Consider the following 16,613-nt stretch of genomic DNA (forward strand, 5'->3'; position numbering starts at 1 on the left):
ACTGAACTCTGCAGGGCCAGAAGGTTGTGTGACCCTAGTATGCCTCCAATTAGGAGGGGATTTCCTAAAGATGGGGTTTCAGTGTTCCTGCACCTTCTGTGATGTTTATCTATGCGATATGTATTGGAAACCTCTATCTTGGGGCTCATGACAGAGGCTTGCAAGGTTCTGAAACGAAGTAGCACACTCTGTCCTTGTAAAATGCCGTCATCTATAGGCACATCAGGCACCTAGCCAGAGCCAGGTGATTTCCCAAAAACTGCAGCCCTGAGCATAATTTCACTCCTCTCCTTTAACTGCTTCAGTGGCTCCCATAGACAATCTGAAACTCGCTACCTTGCTGGCTTGACTAACCTCCTGCCCCCTCTTATTTATTATGTAGACAGTGTTCTGTCTGGATGTTTGTCTGCACGCCAGAAGAGGGCGCCAAACTTCATTATAGATGGTTGTGCACTACCATGTGGTTGCTGGGAATTGAACTCAGGACCTCTAGAAGAGCGGTCAGTGCTCTTAACCTCTGAGGCCATCTCTCCAGGCCCCAACTAACGTGTCTCTTACTGCCTCTGCCGCATCCCTCCATCCCTGTATTCTGGCTCCACAGTATTTCAGTTTTGCTGCCACCTCTAGTTGTTGTATATGCCCTCCTGACCACCTAAGCTCAGGTGCTCATTGGGTCTGAGGTCATATATCACTTCCTTTAGGAAGCTTTCCTCAGTCACCAAGTCCAGGTCAGAGCTCAGCACCTCCCTTGGGCTCCAGCTTCTGCCCAATCCCTATCCTGACACATATACTCAGAACTGAGGGCCGACTTGTCTACTTCCCTGCCCAGACTGTGGGTTCAGAAATGACACAGTTCATCTATCTGATGTCTTGCTGTATACCCAGCAACAATGCCCAAATCTTGGAGGCACCAAGGGTGTGCAGCCAACACTCAAACACAGGAATGAACAAGACACCATTTTCATATCTAGCAAGACCAGTGAATGAACGGTATACTAGCCCATGGCAGGAGTCACAGAAAGCCCTTTATTGCCAGTAGTTCACATCATGCGCGTCACGCTAACCAAGAATTCATTCATCTCCCCTTGCATAACACAGTCTCCTTGTATCCTAAACTAAGTTGGATCTCAACGGGTTAACGGATTCTGTCTTCACTTTGAGGAACAAGGGTACCATGTGAACTCCTGGGAGTTCTGTTCCATTCTTAGGCAAGTATCTTCGTGAGTGTGCACGTGACAGCCCAAGAGTGAAATAAATAAGACACAGTGCGATGGCTCTAGGCATTGGGGGCAAAAGGCACATTACACAGAGTCCCCTGGAGAAAATCCAGGCCACGCTCCATCTTCTCAGCATGCCTTCTCTCACTCTCCAGTGACTTTTAATCTCACTGCTGCTCTGAGAAACCATAACCCACACGTACTGAATACATTTTTATTTCCCCTTCATGAGATAGCCTTGGTTCTAAGTGTATTTCATTTTTCTCCCTTATGCCTACAAGAACATCCAATTTTGTTCGGGTCCCCTTTAATGGCACTTAATAAATACATATTCTGGGACCTGACAGAACAGGCTGTCCTATTTCAAACTGCCTCTAAAGCTTCCTGCTTAGACAGCTAGCGTAAAGCCCAGCTGGGGCATAACCTAACTTACCTTTTCCTGCCTCTGTCCCCAGGTCTAGCTGTTGACCTCTGCGTGTCTAGGGCAGAGGTCCTGAAGGCAGCTGCCTGTGAGATTCACCTGGTTACCTTCCTGAAGCCCAAGGCCATGGCCATACCCAACCCGAAGACATCAGCTGTCTCTGGGTGGGCTCCTGGTTTGCTGCAGCGTAGAGCTACCCAGGTCATTGCAGCAAGCAGCCATGCTAAGAACCCCAGCTAGAGTCTCAACATACAGTGAGCTGTCAGCCAAAATGAGTGGAAGCTCCAGGTACAGGTTCTGCTTTGCCACCTGCCTGTCCACGCTTCCTCTTTTTACCAGGAGGCTGAGAAGGAAACAGAAAGAAAAAGTGAGCTGAGAACATCTTGGAGTGAACCTGAGATTGGGAAACGGACTGGGGAGTCTTGCTCTTGCGTCAGACAGGCTTCGTGCTTTAACAAGCCCAGGGGAGGCGCGTTGCAGATGGTCTGACACAGGCAAGGATGTCTTTCTCAAGAGCCCTTCAGGAGCCAGAGCTAACAAACAGGCCCTTGAGCTGTAAAACAGATGTCGTCTTGAAATCACTGAAATAGCTACCTGTTTTACACTCTGGCTCAAGAGGGTTGATCCCTAATTTGTCAGTTGTACAAAGGTCACAGTGGGTCACCGTTTTCAATCTCGGGATCTTCCAATGACTCTTGACCTAAAGAAACAGCCGAGGGACATTGTCCAGTAGTAACTATACCCGACGCTGCCCCAGTAGGTCTGTCATCCTGGAACAGGATCTATTTTTAAGGAGCTTCTGCTTCCAGATTTGAGAAATGCCTTGCTTACCAAGTACTAGGCACTGGGACTTTGGCCAGTAAGACCGTACTCCGGTCGTATGTCATGCAACCATCAGCTACGGACAATTACTGTGTGTTCATCATGGTCCCATGAGATTATATCACCTAGTGATTTCCTAACCTTGTTAGTTTGCACACTCCTTGAGGTTTATAGAAAACAACATCCCCTAACAGGGCATGTCTCAAAATGTTAATCTATGTAGACTGGACCTCAAAGCAGAGCATGGGTTTAAGAAAGGGCACTGCTGGCACAGACAAGAGAGGTGGTAACAGGACCTGCTTCACTCTGCTAACCCAGGCCAGCCAAGGACTGGGCCAGCCTGACGCCACTGACCGTATTTGCACAGGTGTCACACTTCCTGGTTGACAAGGGGGCCTCTGCATCCTCAGTCTCTTGTCCTTACTGTACCCTGTGACTTAGTTCCTTCTTGGTGGAACACTGCGGTTGTACCCATGCCTAAGACCTAACATCAGTTCTCTGCTGCTTCCAGACCCTTTGAGGCAAACCTAGACCACCTGGGTTTCCCTGGTTCTTCAATCCAGAACTGGGAATCCAAGCTATTCCTCTCCTACCGAAGCCTCCAAGCCAGCAGTCACCTATCTCTCAGAGTTTCCCCTGTGATTGACTGCCAAGTCCCTTTGTGGCCTAGTCCAAAGAAAACAGCAATAGGAAAACATTGTTGCCATCAGCCCCACACACCCTGCTAATCCACCCTCAAATCCCCATCTTCCCTGGAACTACCTCTGGGTTTGTACGCACATTCCAGAACTGTGCGTAGGTCATACCCATTCCCAGAGCCAGTGGAGAACCGCCTGGGCCCAGGGCTTTCCCTTGGGCAGGGTTCTCCACAGTTCACTGTCCGCTGTCCGCAGTAGCTCGACTCGAGGCAACAAGAAAGGAAAGGTGACTGGTGAGCAATAGTGGCTTCTGGCAGTGCTGTGGGAAGTGGACCGCTGAGCCAGGCAGCTCTTCCTCAGTGATGCCCCCACCTGCGGCTACCCGGTACTCAGGCAACATTCATCCCAGCCATGAAAGAGGCAAGAGGCACAGGTGGGACCAGCTTCAAGCTGTGGCAAGTCCTAGCTAAGTCCTAGCATGGAGGTGGCTTCTTCGTGCAGATGACTGACAATGCCGGGGCCGCCCACGTGGCCACCCACACCAGGCATGGTATTCTGTAAGGCCTCGGCACCACTTCCTCCTGCCTTCTGAATGCCCTTCGCTCCTCTCCCACCCCATTTGCTTCGCATCAAGCCTGCTAGGTCACACAGCCTTGAAGCCTCTCTCTTTCCTTAGAAATGGGGGCTCCTAAGAGGGCAGGCTCCAGCCCCAGGGAGCTGGGCCCGGGGTCCTGGCCAGGAAGTTGGAAGGCACGTATCCCCTCTGTCCATTCGCTTCCACCAGGCTCCATTCTGGGTTCCCTTTCTTGTCCTGGGTTTCTAGGATGGTTACAGGCTGGCCTGCCTGGAGACTCAGTTCGTGGGGGCTCCTGGCCACAAAAGGGTACGCTGCCACCACCTGAAACACACGGGAACAACACGGAAATGGTCAGGATGCCAGACAGCTGAACTCAGTCCACCAAGGGTGTCGTCCTCGCACACACACTAATCTCTACTGCTGGCCAGGCGTCACTTCCCATGTGTTCTCAGCCCTGAAGACGCTATGCCCGCTAGCGCTGTGGCTAGTAATTACTGTGTGACCACCATTATTCTAGTACTTTTTTAGGCTTTGGTTTTTAACAATGCCATCCCTGTAGTTACCTCATTTTTCCCCCAGAAATTGAGACTTAGAAAAGTCAGGAACTCACAATTATGACAATGACATAGCTAAACAGTCAGGTCTGCCTGATTTCAGAACAGGGGCTTTTTTGTTTTGTTTTGTTTTGTTTGTCTTGTTTTGTTTTTTGGGGTTTTTTGTTTTTGTTTTTTTGAGATAGGATTTCTGTGTGTAACAGCCCTGGCTGTCCTGGAACTCACTTTGTAAACCAGGCTGGCCTGAACTCTCAGAGATCTGCCGGCTTCTACCTCCCGAGTGCTCAGATTAAAAGTATGTACCACCACCACCTGGCAGGACAGGTGTACTTGAACCCCCTACAGCCACATTTGTGGGTAGCCTCAGCAGCCTCTCCCTTCCCAGATCTAGGGAGTTGGTTTATCTGTCCAGCCCAGTTTTTAACCTGGAATAGTGAGGCTTGGGAGGCATGGCTCCTTTTTAGGGGAAAAGAAATTGAACCTGAGAAAACAATAAGAAGGGAGAGCAATGGTGGCACACACCTTTAATCCCAACACTCAGGGAGGCAGAGGCAGGTGGATCTTTGTGAGTTCAAGGCCAGCCTGGTCTACAGGGTGAGTTCCAGGTCAGCCAGAGAAACACTGTCTCGAAGGAAGAAAGGGACGGAGCAGTAATCAAACTACTGTCTAACTTCCCTGTGCCTCATTACGATCATCACGATCATCTACAAGTGTCAATAACAACATCCTACCCTTTAGGATGTGGGATTCCCCTCTGTATGCTATGAATACCATTGGTTAATAAAGAAGCTGTTTTGAGCTTGTGATAGGGTAGAGCAGAGCTAGGTGAGGGGAGGGGGTAAACTAAACTGAATGCTGGGAGAAAGAAGGCAGCGTCAAAAGAAGCCATGTAGTCCCATCAGAGACAGATGCCAAAACTTTACCCGGTAAGCCACAGCCTCATGGAGATACACAGATAATGGAGATAGCGTATTTTTTACCAACTCCTTATTCCTGGAACTCTGGACCTTGGCACAGCAGGGAATCTTGCATCTACTCACACACTCACACTGATAACCTAATCACCATTTCCCCCAGGTTGTAAGCTTGTCCGGCACCTTCAGTCTCATTTAGTACCACACCTGGCAAATGCTGAGTGAATGGAGGCCTCCTGTTTGCCCTGGCGTATTCCTGGTATTCTCATGGGAAGTCCCTCTCTCTGGGTCCCACCCCTGGCCAGGATAAGAACTCATCACTAGTTACAGCCTGACCTTGCAAGGAGCAGGCCCTTTAATCATAGAGGAAAGATCCAAGCCCTAGTGTAAGCAGATGAGGGGTGGCAAGCCCTCAGCCCTCTCCCAGACTCACCTGGGTCACGGTTGGGACAGTGGGGACAGAGGGTTGGGTGGGCTCTGGAGTTGGAAGCCAGTAGTCTTCATGTGTGCCTGTCTGGCCTCTGAGCTCCTTCTCACTGGGAATGATATGGTGGTACAGCTGGAGCTTTCCAGCTGGCGCATATCCCCGGTGTCCTAGGAAACATGTAGAAGGTTCAATGGCGGCCAGTCAGCTTCCTAGCCTTTCAGTGGAGGGGAAAGCCAGTAAATATGAGTGCCTGGCTTCCCAGCATTAAAGGGACGGTACAAGATCATTCAGGAACCCTGAGAGCTCCCTCCACCGCCCCCACTCCATATTCACTGCTCCTAGCTGCTGCTGGCTCACCCCTCCAGGGACAGAGGCTCTCTACTGAGACATCTGGCAGACGAAGTTCATCCTTGGGCTTCCACTACTGCTCGTGTCCCTCTAGTGGCCACCCAGAGCAAGGCTGCTTCCCCAGCTCTCCTCAGCACCAGGACTGCCTTCTTCTACTGGCGATGCTGTCCTTCTGGGCTCCTTCTGGCCAGCACCTACCCTTGCGCTGCCCAGCTGCTGTCATCGTGAACATCCATCACTTCCTGCTTCCCAGGTAAAGTTACAGTCTTCACACCAATCTGAGGTCAGTCTGTGTCGCTGTCACTACCTCTGCTTATGCAACTGAGCTCAGCCTCCCTGAGATCACCCAAGCAGGAAAACCCCGGAACCTTCCTCTAATGCTCCTTATATTATTTCCCCACAGATGTGTTTTTCAAATGTACCACTTTCTATTTTATTTCTTAAATTTATTATCATTATTTTAGACAAGATCTCACTGTGTGGTCCCTAGATCTCTCTAGACAGTCAGTCTGGCCTTGAACTTGCAGTCATTCTCCTGCTTCTGCCTCCCAAATGCTGGGATTACAGGTATGCACCACCATACATTGCTCCACTCAATTTTTTAAAACTGGCTTGCTTTCTAAAGCTTGGCCTTATGCCATGGAGTAATATCAATACAATCATGAGCTTGTGGACAAGCTGCATTTTTTATAATACACATAAAAGTGCTTAAGTAGCTATTATATCACTGTGGAACAGTGAAACAACTGCCCGTGGGTCTCCAACAAGAATCCTATGCAACCCTGATGTTCACAAGACGCTGCCGGGCTATTTTGTTAGCCTGGGCTCACACTGGAGCTTCCCTTCATCCCAGTTACGCATGAACCCCAGACCTGAGCAGCACATCCAAGGCCACCGCCGGTAGAGATCTTACTGTCCCGGACCTAAGTCAGATTCTGAGAGTGCGGCTGGAATCCCATCATCCCTTCTCATCACTCATCTGTATTTTTCACGGTACTATTCAAGTTCCTTCCACACATCGTATCACCCAACAGCTTGTAAGTTCTCGAAGGCCAGTCTTGCTTGCACAGCACCCAGGAACTGGATGGGAGAGCTTATCCTGAATCTTACCAATATTTCAAGTACCACGGAGTCACTGTAAGCTGACTGAGCCACTGCATCTGTCTCTGGCTATCTCCTGAATTTGCACAGCCAGATTGGCACACAAGAGCACCCATGCCTCCCTATCAGCTCTTGGCAGCTGGCTCTCCCAAAAGGGGATGAAGAGCTTAGAGGTCCACATACCCCCTGTGTCCACCAGCCAGCGACTGCTGTTGCCTTTGGTATCCTTGTTTTGTAGAAGGGCCACAATTTGGCCCCGTGGCAGGGTCAAGTCCAGAGTCCCAGTTCCATTGATGTCGCTTGTCACCTGGTATAACTTCCCGGGGCCGTATCGGGTCAGGAGAGCCTGAAGCTGGTATTCAGAGCCTGGGAGGAGTGGCTGAGAGAGCAGAGAACAGACATAGGAGCTTGTGTTAAATGTCAAGGCTTGTGCCAACATGAGCTGAAAGCTGAGAATCTTGTTTGTTCCTACCTGTCACTGAAGGGTCCATTCTGATGGGGACAACCATACCCTCTACTACATGGCTGGCTCTCAGCTTCCAATGGCATTTTAGGAGAAACTTTCAATTAATTCAAGTGTGGACATCTGTCAGTTATAGAACTGGTAGGACTGGGCCCCAAATTCTGTGCATAACCCCCAGCTAGTCATTCCACAGGAAATGCCTTATCCAAGTCTTTGAACCATACCAGGTTGTGGGCTTCATGGTACATCAGGCCTTAGTCATCTGGCTTCTTCAGAGGCCAATACAGGACCACACTAGCCCCTGGCACACCATGGATGAAGGACAGCTAGCTGTGACCCAGAGTGTTCCCACTCCACAAGTATCGGGCACCTACTGTGTGGAGGGTACCAGAGCACGGTTTGTACAGCAAGAACACGATGTACTGGTGCAGCAAGAATATGCAACAGGGGCTAGAGAGATGGCTCAATGGTTAAGAGCACTGCCTGCTCTTCCAGAGGTCCTGAGTTCAATTCCCAACAACCACATGGTGACTCACAACCATCTACAGTGAGATCTGGTGCCCTCTTCTGGCCTGCCAGTATACATGCAGGCAGAGCACTGTATACATAATAAATAAGTACAAACCTTTAAAAAAAAACATATAGCAGAGTTTTGCTCAGACAGAAGTTACCATCTTGCTGGAGAGAGAGAGATTTAGGATCTCAGTTCCTTCCCAAACTGCCTGGCATTTCCGTTGTTTTTCCATTCACTATTTTCAGCAAAAGTTTTATCAAGATGGAGTTCAAATATGATTATATCCCCTTTTGTAAAACCAAGGGGAAGCCAAATGTGCAAATATATTACCATATTCTCTGCTTACACCGTGTGTACTCTCGGCACTATGCGTGGTTATTTTGGACTAGGGAGGTGTTGGGTAAAGAGCAGGTAGACATTCATGTCCGTCAGGGATGTCTGGACACAGACCCAGGGCCCTGGTGTTGATACCAAGTCAGCATTGAAAACCAGAACGCATACCTTTGATCCTAGCACCTGGGCTGCAGAGGCAGGCGGCTCTGAGTTCAGGGCCAGCCTCAGCTACACAGTGAGCTCTGTCTCAAAAGTCAGAAAAAAAAAAAAAGTCACTACAAATCACAAAACCAGGGACGCAAGGCCCTGTGCCTTCTTTCTCAAATCCATCCAGTCTCAACCAGTTCAGAGGAGAGCAGCACCTGGGAGTCCTCAGAGAAGGTACACATAGACCGCCAGGACTGCCCCTGTCCAGAGCCACCCTACTTCTGTTGGCTTTTATGTCTGCTGCCAGAACAGGGAAGAACTCAGAGGTCTGTGCTGCGGGGAGGAAGGATGGGAGGGGGTGTCCCTCCCCACAAACTGCAACGCAGAGGATCACCTATTTCTTTTTGCTTCGTTTTCACGTGACTTACAGCTGTCTTCTATGGTAAGAATAGATTGCTTCTCCAACAAGAAAGATTTTAAGGAGAAAGAGAAAGGAGGTTCCCAATGTGCACTTTCTGTCCCCTCCCATTCCCCCTAGCTGCAGGGTCCATCGCCTCCTTGTGAGAACTTGCTGAAGCCTGAGGGTGGAACAGAGGGCCGCAGGAGGTAGCCTCCCCCAGGTGGCTGCCCTCTGCCCTCTGCCCTCTGCCCTCTGCTCTCTGACAGTCATGGAGACCACCTTTACCTGCCCCACTTGCTTCTCTGCATCCCCGGAACCTCTGGTCCCTTCAGAGAAGTCATGTGCTGCTGGAGATTTCACATCTCATATGTGACTCAAGGCACTTTCAGTTTTCTGAAGTCCAGATGTCGCCGGATTCCTGGAGCCCTCTCTTTGCACAGCTGCCCTGGACTAAGCCCTAGCTATGTAGCAAGTTCAAGGCCAGCTTGAGGTATGTGAAAATCTATCTAAACAAACAAATAAAATCAACAGAAAGTAAAATAAAATACAATAACACAGGCTGCCTAGGTATGCTGTTCAAGTGGATTAGGAGATAGCCTCTGTGTGTGTGTGTGTGTTGGGATATGGGTTTGGTTTGGTTCCCCCCCCCCCCCACCCGCCGAAAGAGAGACAACAAGAAGAAATGTTTCCATGAGTACCTGGAAATAAGAGAAAGGAGCAAACGAAGCTCACCCCACTGCAGGAGAACAGCTGACTTCAGGAGGCACTTACCTGAGTGGTGGGGGGTGGCAGCACTTTCTCAAAGCTCTCTTTAACTAAGCGCAGCTGGCTGCTGTTCTGGCCTAGTGTGTCCTCCAGCAGCTTCCGGAAGTCTGGCTCCGAAACGTGGTAATGAGGCAGCTGGGTGGGAAGATGCTGTCAGCAGAGCCTCTGCAGAAGGGGCCCAGGGTTGCCTGTGCACCCACCCTCTAGTCCCAGATAACTGGTTGCTCTTTTTGTCTGCCCACCTATCTGTCCCCTAAGCCTCTGTGCTTCGATCAAGGGAGAGCAAGGGACTTAGGCCCGGCCCTTCTGACAGATGCGGTATGCTTAGAACACGACTATTCCCCTTCCCTTGGATTCCAAGGAGTAAGGGTACAGGCTTGGGTCTTCTCTGCCCGCCACCACACAGAAACAAAGCCTGCCTGAAAACCAGCCCATCCAGGAAGGCAAACATGCAGGAGATGGAGAGAAAGGCAGCGTCCAAACAGTGCAGGTCTATAAGTGGCTGTGCTCAAGCCCTGACCCCTCCCCGGGTCAGGTCATTCTGTTCTCTGTGCCCCACCTACTTTAGCATGGCTTATATTGCTTATAATCCAGGGTGTTCTGAGCTCTCCTGCCAACCCTGTTAAGGCTAAGGCTCTCCTGCCTTCTCATCAGACAGCTCTAGAGTGTGTGAGACCCCACAGCCAAGAGATGTGTCCAGCCCTCTGGGTTATTTCCAGACTCCCCACTTTTACTTGTGATGAACACAGGGCCTTTCTCCTGGGCTGCAGAGAGAAGACGGTTTTTGCCATGCACTACAGGAGTGAGGCCAGGTGAATGACCCACTGGATACAATTAAGGGAGGATTGGCAGCAATCCTAGGCAAGCCCTGGCCATCCACAGCACAGAACAATCAGAAGACATCCCGACTGCTTACCCCCTTCCCTACCCCTGTAATACACACACTTCCTATGGCTATAAACCTCCCTAGACTGGCATTCCTAGCCCTGCCCACCCAAACTGCAGACTGGTAGAAAAGGGAGGGAGTAGAAGACAGTCAAAGAATTAGCCAATCAAATTCACTCTTCTTTTTGCACTGGGCCTGAGGCAGAGCCCTGTACAAATACTGATGAGGGCTAGAAGAGGGACCACTCATATCCTTGCCCTCCAGCCCCCAACTGAGGGAAACGTGGATTCCCACTGCTCCAGCAGAAGGCAGGCTCTGGTAAGCGCTGAGCAGCAACGTGACTTAAATTCTGCTGGTGAGGGTAAGGAGGGGAAAGCTCCCACTCCTCCGGAGCAGCAAGCATTCTGAATGCTTCCTGAAAAGACTGGTTCATCTGTCACTGAATGGCAGACACAGAGAGGCCTGGGGGAGAGTTGAGGAGTTATTTCCAGTTGAAGAGCTTGTAGAAAGAGACACGGTAGCACTCAGGCAGTGTATTGGAGGGAGGGACACAGGGCCCTGGATTGAAGACTTGGCCTGAGTAGGGAGGTCAGGAGACAGGAAGCAGAGACCAGGGAGAGTCAGGGGTGGGGAGTCAGCTGACAGGGAAACACAGAAGGAAAGGCATGGAAATGGCTCCCAAGGCTTGATTCATGAGCCATTCAGCTCTGACACAGACATTCCAGAGCAAGATGCACGAAACCGCCGCCAATTCCCTCCTGGTACAGGATTGCCCTGAGGACTGAGGGAGACACTGCCTGGAAAGGGGGCCAAGCAGGCAGACAACAAGAGCTCACCAAGAGATGACTGCTAGCAGTACCAGGAGGAGACCCAGCTAGACACATCTACTCCTGACCAGATAGAAGAGACTCCTATCTCTGCCACCATCTCGTCATCTCCTTCAGGGATGGGTCTGCTACTGTTTTCCCAGAAAAACCTCCCTTGCTCCCGAGTCCCAAGATGACCTAAGGTGGCCTAGCATTCACCCTGGCCTGTCTCCACTAACTGAAGGAGGGAGAAAAGGCAGGAGAGACATCTCGAGGATCCCCGCCAGGTCCTAGGTCCCAGTGGCCTATTTATCCCATTTCTGCCCTGACAACAGCTAGGGCCTTGCCTGACTGTGCTCTACAGCAGCCTCAGCCCCAGCAGCCTTACCAGGGCCATGCTGCTCTCCGCCCTTCGCAGGACCTGGTCGGCAAGCTCCTTCTGCAGGACCACGAATGTGCACAGGATCTGGCCCAGCCATTGTGTGACTAGTTGGTTAAACTGTGGGAGCTCCGCCACTAGCATGGAGTTGAGTGCCTGATACGTGTGTCGGGCCGCCTCCTCCTCATAGGTCACACTGCCCACATCCAACAGTTTCTCTTCCACTCGCTCGAAGTCCAAGAGTTTGTCCAGACGCTTCTTGATCAAGTTCCGAGGGCCAACCAGGGCTCTGGCCAGGCTACACAGTGGGTCCCATACTAGGCCTTTCAGTCGCTGCTTCTGCAGGGAGAGGAGAACTTGAGAGATGGGTTAGGAGGTAGCAAAGGGTAGGGGCTTAGAGGGATGCTGGGGGCAGGGAGCTGGGCTTCCAGGCCCCCTCCACTGACAACTTATATCTTGTAACATATCCTAATCTCCACCTGCCTAAACTGTGGATCCCAATCCATGTGGAGTTGGGAATGAACATGGATGTTGAAAAAGATTTGGCAACAATAAAAGTTTGGTGTGGAACAATGGTCTGTATTCTGTCAATTATATTTTAAATAAACGCTGACCGGCAGGTAGCCAGGCAGGAAGTATAGGCAGGACAACCAGACAGGAAGTAGAGGCGGGTCATAGAGAACAGGAGAACTCTGGGAAGAGGAAAGCTTGGCCCACAGTCCTATCCCAGCACAGAAGAAGCAAGATGTGACTGCCCCGCTGAATAAGGTACTGTGCCACGTGGCCAACATAGACAAGAATAATGGGCTAATATAGGTTATAAGAGTTAATAAGAAGTCTGAGCTACTAGGTCAATTAGTTTATAACTAATGTAGATCTCTGTGTGATTTCTTTGGGACTTAAAAATTGCAGGAACCGGACAGGATAGAAGCCCCAACAATAGAAGTTTTCTGAATGTATGATAACCCAAAATCCTGAAATGTGTTTTATGTGAAGTGATGGTCTCAGCATTGATGATTATAAAATCAAAATTTTCATCAACTCTGAGACTCTTTAAAGATGTTCTGTGTTTTAAGATCTTATCCCCATATCAAGTATTAGGCCAAGATATAACCCCTTATTTAAAAATAAACAGCATATCATCTCATTAGTGCACAGATTTTACTTTTAATAAATAGTCAAATTATATGCATACCAAAGAATTGTTTTAAAATAAACTTCCTTACGATTTATTATCAGTAAATTATAATGGGTATCCGTTATATATACCTATATATCCAGGTCACATAAAAGTTCCTCAGGTAATGAGGTTGATGTGGAAAAGCTTCAGAAGCCTTGCTCTAACCTTGCCGAGTCTTGGCTTATGGTTTGATAATGCGGATGGTATGTAGTGTACACAGAGTGCAGCCCAGGGAAGGTTCTCAATTCCTGGCACATAATAACCAGTGTTGTTATTATGTAAAGCGCTTGAAACAGGTTTTGCACAGAATGCTACTTTGTAACTCAGACCTCATCTGTGTAAATGACCCAGAAGATGGCGCTCTCTGGGCCCTGAGCTCCCATTAGCAGAATGGGGCTATTAATAGTGTCTCACCCCAAAGCACATGTCGAGGGGTAAATGAGGTCAAGAATGGAAAAGGTGGGCACGGAGCCTGGTACAGGGTGCGGTTCGCTGCACATCGGTTGGGCTATTTTTATCAGTAAGTGCAGGAATAGCACTCCCTTCCCTAATGGATATGACAATTGTGTAAGTGCCTGACTTCTAAATATCACTCTTGTAGGAGCCACCACCTGCCTATCAAAGGAGCGGGGCGGGGACGAGGGGAGGGGTAGAAATCCCACTCACAAACTGCAGGAAGGCCTCCAGCTGAAGGTCCCTCGCTAGACCGCAGTACTGTTCAGCAGGACCTCCGGGAATGTCCAGACTCCATTCGTGTGGCCGGAAGCAGAGGAAAGCCTGGGACCAACGAAGACAGGTGGTTAGGTCCCACCATGGCCATCTTACTCCTGACCCCAATTCAGCAGACCTCCCAGGCAGTTTTTCGGGCCCTCTCCATAACAACCAAGCACATACACCACTCTGTTCCTGCCCACCCTAGAGGATTAGAAGGGCCACACCTATCTGTGTGCCCCCTGGGTGATTCTTTGCCAGGTCCATGTTCTACAGATTCTATTAGTGTTTTTCTGTAAGACAATGAACTGCTCCTATTCAAATCAAGGCATTAAAAAAGAAAAGGCCGGGTTGGAGAGATGGCTCAGTGGTTAAGAGCACTGGCTGTTCTTCCAGAGGTCCTGAGTTCAAGCCCCAACAACCACATGGTGATTCACAACCATCTGTAATGAGATCTCACACCCTCTTCTGGCCTGCAGGTGTACATGCAGACAGAACACTGTATGCATAATAACTAATTAAATCTTTTTAAAAGAGAGAGGGAGGGAAAAAGAGAAAGACAGAAGAAAGAAAGGAAGGAAAGAAGGAAGGGAGGGAGGGAGGGAGGGAGGGATGGAGGGAGGGAGGGAGGGACGGACGGAGGGACGGAGGGACGGAGGGAGGGAGGGAAGGAGAGAGGGAGGGAAGCAAGCAAGCAAGCAAGCAAGAAAGAAAGAAAGAAAGAAAGAAAGAAAGAAAGAAAGAAAGAAAGAAAGAAAGAAAGAAAGAAATGCCAGGGGCTGAAAAGACGGTTCAGTGATTAAGAGCACCTGCTGCCCTTGCAGAGGACCTAGGTTCGCTTCCCAGCACCCACGTGGTGGCTCACAACCATCTGTAATTCCAGTTGCAGGAGATCTTTGACCCTTACCCATGAGAACTCCAGTGGGATGAGAAGCTGTCTTTAGCCCCCAGTTTTGTGACTACGGGTCACAGTGTGCTCGCCAGCCCTCCTGGCTGACACCTCACACCAGAGTCCCTGCACTTGGTACCTCTACAGCTTGTGGGTCTGACCTTCGAACTCCGCAGGGTTCTCACCTCCAGATTATCCATGTAAGCAGTCACATTGCTCTTCAGCTCCATCACACACAGAGACACCCACTGGAATCTCTCCTCCAAGTCATCGAATTCCTTGTCCTCTGTCTGTAAGTAAAGCCATCCATGTGAGGGTCAGAAGATCCACACGGGGGCAGTGTGCAGCTGTTTCCCCGGCCTCAGGAACTCACTAGGGACAACCTCTGCACAGAGCTCACTTGCTTCCTAGCTGTGCGGCTGTGGGCAGACGTTGCATCCTCTGGGAGCCTCTGCTTCTTTGTGTGAAAATGAGATAAGGATGCCTACTTAGCCCTGTGGCTCCAACGCTACCACTGTGGAAAAAGTATGCACTCAGCCTGAGCAGCTACGAGGAACCGTTCAGACTGGTGCTCTGCCCAAGCCCAGAGCCTAGCTCTCCTATAAGCAAAGAGGTCCCCAATACTGGTGAATCAAGTGGTGTGCCTCTTTGTGGTCCCTCTCTCTCAGCTTCAGCCACCTCACTGTCCAAAGGTACCTCACCCTGCTTTCGTCCCTGTATCTTCTCCCACCAGCACGCACTCACCCTGGGTACCAGCCCCGCCTCCTGCTTCAGCAGCTGGCTCAGTCTGGTGGTCTTCTTGGAAAGAGTATGCGTGTTGATGCGGGCCAGCCGCTCCCGAAGGCTCAGTTGCTCCACCTTGGTATACTTTAAAGCTGTGACACCAAAGAAAAGGGCATTGTGGGTGACTGAGGCTGACCCAGGAAGCAAATAGCACCCCATCCTCCTGACTTGGAACTCTGCTCCACCAAGTTACATCCAGCAGAACGGTAAGTGCTGGGAAACCCAGTACTCGGGTCCTCTTTGTCCCAGAAATGAGTCCTGGGTGAAGAGTGTTCTGCCTGCTGTACTTTAACAGGTCACCTCTCCTTGGGGTCCCAGTTTCCTTTCCTGTAAGATGAGGACTCCCATCTTGCAGGGTTACTGAGAGGATCACCTAAGACAGCGGGTGTAAAGGGACTCTTTTCTGGGGTTCCCCAGACAGTTTTATTAAGGTCAACCAAACCCTCTCCTCACGGGGCACCTCTGCCCTCTCCAGCATGAGAGGAAACCTGAAGACCCCCAGGTCTTTTTGAAACCTAGTTTGAAACCTAACTCTGTTTCCTACAGTCCAGTGGCGACAAGCAAACTGTACACACTGTTTACCCCGCAAGTGGAACTAACTGGACTGACCTCAGTATATATATTTATGTATACATACATACATACACACACACACACACACACACACACACACACAGCCGGGTGGTGGTAGCACACGTCTTTAATCCCAACATTCAGGAGGCAGAGACAGTCGGATCTCTGAGTTCGAGACCAACCTGGTCCACAGAGCAAATTCCAGGACAGGCTTCAAAGCTACAGAGAAACGGTCTCAAAAATACAAAAAACAAACAAACAAACAAAAACAAAACAACAAACAAACAACCCAAACGAAACAAAGAAACAAAATCTATACTGACCACCATTCCACCTGATCATTGTACACTGTAATGTGCACGGAAGTATCACGCTCTACCCCACAGATATTTGTGAATTTGCGGTAATTATTTTAACAGTAAACCTGAGGGTTGGAGAGAAAGAGAGAAAAGAGCACTGGCTGTTCTTCCAGAGTACCTAGGTTTGGTGCCTGGCACATGCATGGTGGCTCACAACTACCTGTAACTCTACCTTCAGAGGACCCAACAGCTGCCTCAGGCCTCCAAGGCAAGTCTGTGGTGCATGGATACACATGTAGCCAAAACACCCACACACACACAAAATAAAAATTCTTTTTAAAAAGTAAACATGAGTCAAATTTCCAGTACCGTGCTCTCAGTGGGCAGCTGAGTTTCTGGATGCATGGATGCTGCTTCATTTTGCAAACCTATCTACTGCAGCAACAGAAGCGGCAGATGCACCCCA

The 16,613-nt window shown here is 49.9% G+C and overlaps 1 protein-coding gene across 4 annotated transcripts in view; it reads right to left on the reverse strand.

The window, feature by feature from the left end:
• Positions 1-1,003: 1,003 nt before the first annotated feature.
• Arhgef37 (Rho guanine nucleotide exchange factor 37) overlaps positions 1,004-16,613 on the reverse strand; it is a 40,130-nt gene continuing 24,520 nt past the window's right edge. For all 4 annotated transcript variants that reach the window (XM_038330781.1, XM_038330782.1, XM_038330779.1 and 1 more), the window contains 8 exons: positions 15,237-15,367; positions 14,678-14,782; positions 13,559-13,669; positions 11,722-12,051; positions 9,648-9,776; positions 7,203-7,398; positions 5,577-5,737; positions 1,004-3,996 (listed from right to left, as the gene is read on the reverse strand). In XM_038330781.1, coding sequence (XP_038186709.1) covers positions 3,787-3,996; positions 5,577-5,737; positions 7,203-7,398; positions 9,648-9,776; positions 11,722-12,051; positions 13,559-13,669; positions 14,678-14,782; positions 15,237-15,367 — 1,373 coding nt within the window. In that variant the 3' untranslated portion in view covers positions 1,004-3,786. The remainder of the gene's footprint in view (positions 3,997-5,576; positions 5,738-7,202; positions 7,399-9,647; positions 9,777-11,721; positions 12,052-13,558; positions 13,670-14,677; positions 14,783-15,236; positions 15,368-16,613) is intronic.

This window comes from Arvicola amphibius, chromosome 5 (genome assembly GCF_903992535.2).
Source record: "Arvicola amphibius chromosome 5, mArvAmp1.2, whole genome shotgun sequence".
Taxonomy (NCBI): domain Eukaryota; kingdom Metazoa; phylum Chordata; class Mammalia; order Rodentia; family Cricetidae; genus Arvicola; species Arvicola amphibius.